Raw genomic sequence first — 6,000 nt, forward strand, 5'->3', positions numbered from 1 at the left:
TAGAAGCATAACTTCCATCGAAGGGGGTGAAAAACGAAGAAACAGAGTTGAAGAAGAGGGATTTGGAGATTGGGAAAGTTGCAATCTAATAATGGAAAGAACTGTTGATGATTCGAACGTTAGGAGCCGAAATAGAAATGTGGAGTAGCAGACGGAGAACAATCTGCTTGAATTTCTTAAACTCAAAGCTCTTGATTCTTCGTCGGTTGCGGATTTCCGTCTCTATTTCGAGCTAGCTGAATTCCAGACTGCAAAACACACTGAGAAACGTTTTGCAATAAACGATTCGTTTCTGCTTTTCTGGTATGCTCTTTCACTGTGAATTTCGCCGCCCCATTGCGTAAAAAGGGGTTTTATGGGCTATGGGATGAAGGATGATCTCAATTGGCCTTCGAGTCCCCAAAAGTGTGTTCTCTTTTTGTTCACCAAGTTTTAGTACGTGTCTATCTCCTTCTATTATCGCCCATGTGTCATCCAATTGCAATGCTATGTGCTTAGGCACCTGGGTTGTCTTCACTCCGTCGAGATTTGTTTTGTTTCTTCTTTATGCATCCGTTCTACCAGTTTTGTTGAAAGATTTTGTTGAATTAGTTCCCGTAAAGCTTCATTTGAGCCATTTGAGCTAATGCATGTTCCCCTTTGTGAGCGTTTTGTTGGGTGTTTGATAAATTTAAGCTTATTTTTCCCATATCCGTCTAGTCCCAAAAGGTATTGAGACCCGGCTACTGGGGTTCTTGGAACCGAGTTTTTGTCTTCTTGACCGATCCTAACTTTCCCCAGTTAAGTATTCGAATGTTCTGTTTCCATACGGTGTTGTATTCTTAATCTTTTGGTGCTCCTGGGTGTACTGTAGAGTGTGAGTGAGCGCTGAAATGAAAGTCCATCCGGAAGAACAAACTGTATTTGAGGTATGCTTGGTAGTTCCGAAAAGGAAAACGAAGAAAGAAGATGCCACTTGTGACTGTGTGGAGGTGCTTGAAAATTCGTTTCGTAAGGTGGGTTTTATCGTTGAGAGAATTGATGGGGTCACTGACGAGTTCATGAAGGTTTGCCCCTGCTACTTGTTTTATGTTCCACGAGTTTATTCTGCAGATATCATTTCTATTGATGTGAATTTGAACAATGGTCATTACTTATTAGATAGTAGCGTGATTTATAAGCATGATTTCCGTCAATTTTGGCATAAAATTGTTATAGGCATGTGTTCGCTTAACATTTACGTGCACCAGAGATGCTGTTCGTATCTCTAAAACATTTAAGCAGAAGTGTCAGTATGAACTAATAGCCTAGTGAGTTTTTGCCTTGTGCAGCCGAGATTAGATGCCAATGTAGGTGATTTGCACTTAACTCGCCTTCCGCTTGCTAGACAAAAGTTATATATTATTTTGGTCTCGTTTAACTTGTGAACATATGTTTATTGATTCTTAAGCTTTTTGATGGATGAGTAGTTAAGTTTATGTGAAGCTTTTCACATTTCTTATCTGCCAATTCATTTATTGTGATTTGACGAGCTCCTGCTTCTAAATCTAGTTGGCTGCTCCTCTGGAGGTATTAGGAAAGGCTGCTGCACGCCTAGAAATGAAGAAGAGGACTCATATTGGTAAGCTCGAGTATCTTTAGCAAACCTCCTGTTCAACTTTTGTCTTCCTTTCTCCGTTGGCCCTCTCTATAACATGTTTTAAAAAGGTTGTGTTTTTGTTTTTCTGCATTGGTTTCGGTGCTCTCTTGATACAAGGTATGGATTTGCTTTTTGAACTGGACGAGGTTGATGCTTTTGTGAGACAGCCCGATGGTTCACTCTTCAGTTGGAGTGAGCGATTTCGTTGCTATGATCACTTGATATATGGGATTGTAAGTAACTTCTCTCATGGCTCAAGGTTTTCCCCATCCGCATATCCTATTAGCTACACTATTGTCTCAATGTTTTTCTTATAGCAATCCATTTTCATAAGTTTTGAAATTTTGAGTAATTTCTTGTATGGAAAAAGTTGCTTTGGTGGTTTAATAATTTCATCTGTCTACCTTTTGCTTTCATGTGCAAATAATGGTGCCAAGCATTAAAATTTTATTTTAATGTACGTCACTCAAAAATGCGAATACGAAAAACAAGCCAGTAAATTATATTTTATTTTTTATTTTTTATTTTAACCCACGATTAGGCATCTGATTATGACTATATCCTTCCCATTGACGTTCGTCAGTTCATAGCGTATGCTGTACCTCTACATTGCCAGATATAAGGTATTTCATTTTACAGGTAAATGAGAATCAGTCAGCTGTAACTCTTAAATGTGATGAAGAAGAATTTCAGTGGAAGATTGGGGAGAGTTTGGTCCGTACATTGGAATCCAAGAAAATTGTTAAACAAATATTTCCTCTGCACGGTATAGTTTCCCTGACTTCCCTAAAATTTTGCAGCTGTGTGTCGTATATTCCGAGGAAATAAGATTGCTATTTTATAGATGAAATAAGGAGGAAGAAGCTCCTTGGAAATTGGGCACTTAACTGGTGGAACTTGACCGGCCAGCCTATTGATGAGGTGTATTCATATTTTGGTGCAAAGGTACTTCAACTATAATTTTATTTCGTAGCAGCTTATCATTCTGATGTGCATTTTGACTGACATGTAAGAGAATTAACTGTTTGAAGATTGCACTCTACTTTGCATTCCTTGGAATGTATACACAATGGATGCTATTTCCAGCTGCACTTGGGCTTATACTTCAGTTAGTTGAGTTTGGGTGAGCCACTCTATCCATTAGCTGCAAGACCATCGTTCTTTTTAAATCGTGCAAGCATTCCAAATTTACGTAAAAATAAACAACATGTTGCTCATCTTGCTTACAGGTCCTTGCGATTACTGGTCCTCCCTATTTTCTTTATAAGCATTATTTTATGGGCTATCATGTTTTCCCAGTTCTGGAAACGGAAAAACTCTGCCCTTATCGCCAGGTACCTTGGTCTAAAAGCATTAACACGTCAACAGAGCGTGAATCTGCATATGCTATTATGGTCACTTCCTTTTTATCTGTCATTTGGCATATCACTCATTCATTTCTCTCTACACTTGCTGTAAAGATGGCAGATCAATTATACATTTGGAGGTGATCCAGGTTATAGACTCTCAGGCGTGGATTGTACCTCCCTACAAGTACCTGTAGAGCTCATAAAAGATCAAGAAATGGATAAAAGAAAAGAGAAGGAAGCATTTCAAAAAATTGAATGGTTTGGTCGACTTAGGCGAGTCAGAAATGATGCAATTGTCATCTTGAGCATTATATGCCTCCAGTTGCCTTTTGAGTTGGCATATGCTCATTGTTATGAGGTTATTCAGTCGGATGTTATCAAGTAAGAATACTAGATATATTTAAATATTGCATGCACTTGTACTCGGGATATATTTATCGAACATTTTGGATCATTCTATGTTGAGCATTTTTTTTTCTTGCCGTCCCAGCTGTTTCAGTTTTTGACCTTTCCCTTTAGGCACATGCATTTGATCAATTTGAAAAGAAGCCATGAACTGTCTCAACTTTTTCTTCCTTTACTAATGATGCAAACGAAGTAAAATTTTCATGATATTTACAGTCAGAATCTCCACTCCTGATTATGCCTTATTTTAGCTATCTCTTGGTAACTGTATAAAAATTATTTGGGGACACACCGTTCAGTATTTTATATATATAATTTTGGTTTCAGGTTTGGGTTGACTGTCTTGTACCTTTTTGCCATTCAATATTTCACGCGATTGGGAGCTAAGATGTCCGTGAAGCTCATTAACTGTGAAAACTATGATAACAATGAAAAAAGGGCTGATAGTTTGGTTTACAAGGTAAATGGGCCTTGTCTGTTCATTGTTCTCATCATCTCATGGATTTAGTTCACTTAGTTGAGTTTTCTTGCAGGTTTTTGGTCTTTATTTTATGCAATCCTATATTGGAGTCTTCTACCATGCCCTTCTGCACCGCAACTTTACAACTCTTCGTCAAGTTCTAGTACAACGCCTCCTTATATCTGAGGTGAACAAACGATTAACTTTGTAACTCTTCACCAAGTATTTAGTTTTGTTCTTCATTATTTCAGAACATAACGTACTTTGAATTTGAAATTGTCATTCAGGTGTTGGAAAATGTGTTGGAAAATTCTCTACCTTATCTCAAGTACAGCTATAGAAAATACAAAGTTCGGTAAGCACTCCCATTTTTTCCAATAATTTTTGGACTTGTTACATTGTGGGCATGCGCAGGCTTGCCTTTTCATATAACTGGGCTCGGCCTACTGTCCTTCTGGTGTAAAGGAGCAAGAAAAGACTTGAAAAAGGATCACCTCAAGGGAAAATCCTGTTCACTTCTCGGGCGGAGAAAGAATACCTGAAACCTTCTTATTCTGCGAGCATTGGCGTTGAGTTAGAAGATGGGCTTTTTGATGGTAATAGGCTAAATACAAATCTTTGAAACAAGTAGTATTATTGTGTCATTTCCTAATCTCATACATTATATTCAGTTTCCTCAAAGTTTGTAACTTCTGAGGCTTCATTTCTGTTTCTTTAGTAGACTGAGTGAAATTGGAATTTCTTCTTTGAACCCTTTGTTGACTTGAAAAATATTACCTTTTGGTAGTTATTGTTCCTGCTTTTGGGACTTCCTGGCGTTTTCCTTGTTGCACTTGAAATTTTCTGCTCAGTTTTGATTGGTTTTCCCCTAGTGACAAAGCTAAGATAGTTTGGTCTGATCTAAAGCTTATATTAGAGTAGAGAGAGGTCAAAGAACGAGATGCCGGATTTGGCTTTTCTTAGAAGCTCTCAATATGTGTTTATAAATTTGTGTTCCTCGTTCAACGACTTCTACTACTGTTTCCCCTTCTAAATCTAACTCCAACTCCAACACCGAATGCAGATTGTTTGGAGTTAGCGTTGCAGTTCGGAATGATAATGATGTTTGCTTCTGCATTCCCTCTTGCATTTGCATTTGCTGCATTGGTAAATTCTTTCTTGATTCCATTGTTTTTGGTTTGCTTTACCAATACCGTATATTTCTTATTTACATAGGACAATCTTCTGACTCCTATATGCAGAACAACATCGCAGAAATAAGAACAGATGCTCTGAAACTGCTAGCTATATACAAAAGACCCTTTCCCCGTGCAGCAACCACAATTGGTGCTTGGCTCAACATTTTTCAGGTATTCCCGTTTTGGATATAACAATTACTCTATCTGCGTCTTTTAAAATAGAGTTTCTTAAAGAACTACACGTTTGTCGAATTTCACTCAACAATATGGTAGAAGTGTAGAACCCTTGAAGTTATTTTAGGTTCAACTTCATTTAAACGCATGGTAATGACTGAAGTTATTCCCTCCCTATGGAGGAAGGTTCATATTTAAATCTATATCGATGTCTAACAAAGTGGCAAACCACTTAAAATTGCAGTTTCTGATAGTGATGTCCATATGCACCAACTGCGCACTTCTTGTATGGTTATATGATCAGGAAGGGAAATGGAAGATTGAACCTGGACTTGCAGCCATTCTAGTTATGGAACATGTTCTCCTTTTGCTCAAGTTTGGCTTCTCTCGTTTAGTACCGGAGGTAAAATTTAACAATCCCACTTTAACCTTTTTGAGCCTTCTATATGAAAAATGTAAAAGAACCGCACTTTTGGCGATCCCAGATAATCAAACTAAAAGGTACTAAAGATGATGATGTTTTCATTGGCAGGAACCTGCATGGGTTAAAGCCAATCGTGTGAAGAAAGCCGCACAGGCGCAGGACATTTATTCAAAACAATTGTTAAGAACCATATCAGGTGGAGAAAAAGCTCTAAACAATGTAAAGAAAACTGAGTAGAAAGAAGAAGGTATTGATAAACCACATTCTTCCCACTTCTATCCTCTGCTATAGAGCATATAGAATTATAGATAAATATCATAGTAGTCTCTGATTTTACATAAGGTGTTCTTTTTTTTTTTTTTTTTTTTTTTTTTTTTTTTTTTTTTTTTTTT

General features: G+C 37.5%; 1 protein-coding gene across 3 annotated transcripts in view; it reads left to right on the plus strand.

The window, feature by feature from the left end:
- The first annotated feature begins 3 nt into the window (after window positions 1–3).
- LOC111456615 (anoctamin-like protein At1g73020) overlaps window positions 4–6,000 on the plus strand; it is an 8,005-nt gene continuing 2,008 nt past the window's right edge. For 2 of the 3 annotated variants that reach the window (XM_023098573.1, XM_023098574.1), the window contains exons 1-16: window positions 4–1,046; window positions 1,531–1,600; window positions 1,736–1,851; window positions 2,258–2,384; window positions 2,463–2,563; window positions 2,650–2,741; window positions 2,848–2,952; window positions 3,079–3,348; window positions 3,700–3,832; window positions 3,906–4,019; window positions 4,120–4,187; window positions 4,298–4,428; window positions 4,896–4,978; window positions 5,074–5,181; window positions 5,429–5,587; window positions 5,717–5,855. In XM_023098573.1, coding sequence (XP_022954341.1) covers window positions 873–1,046; window positions 1,531–1,600; window positions 1,736–1,851; window positions 2,258–2,384; window positions 2,463–2,563; window positions 2,650–2,741; window positions 2,848–2,952; window positions 3,079–3,348; window positions 3,700–3,832; window positions 3,906–4,019; window positions 4,120–4,187; window positions 4,298–4,428; window positions 4,896–4,978; window positions 5,074–5,181; window positions 5,429–5,587; window positions 5,717–5,845 — 1,980 coding nt within the window. In that variant the 5' untranslated portion in view covers window positions 4–872 and the 3' untranslated portion in view covers window positions 5,846–5,855. The remainder of the gene's footprint in view (window positions 1,047–1,530; window positions 1,601–1,735; window positions 1,852–2,257; window positions 2,385–2,462; window positions 2,564–2,649; window positions 2,742–2,847; window positions 2,953–3,078; window positions 3,349–3,699; window positions 3,833–3,905; window positions 4,020–4,119; window positions 4,188–4,297; window positions 4,429–4,895; window positions 4,979–5,073; window positions 5,182–5,428; window positions 5,588–5,716; window positions 5,856–6,000) is intronic. The other variant, XM_023098575.1, reaches the window with a different exon arrangement.

Source organism: Cucurbita moschata, unplaced genomic scaffold, assembly GCF_002738365.1.
Source record: "Cucurbita moschata cultivar Rifu unplaced genomic scaffold, Cmos_1.0 Cmo_Scf00018, whole genome shotgun sequence".
NCBI classification, from domain to species: domain Eukaryota; kingdom Viridiplantae; phylum Streptophyta; class Magnoliopsida; order Cucurbitales; family Cucurbitaceae; genus Cucurbita; species Cucurbita moschata.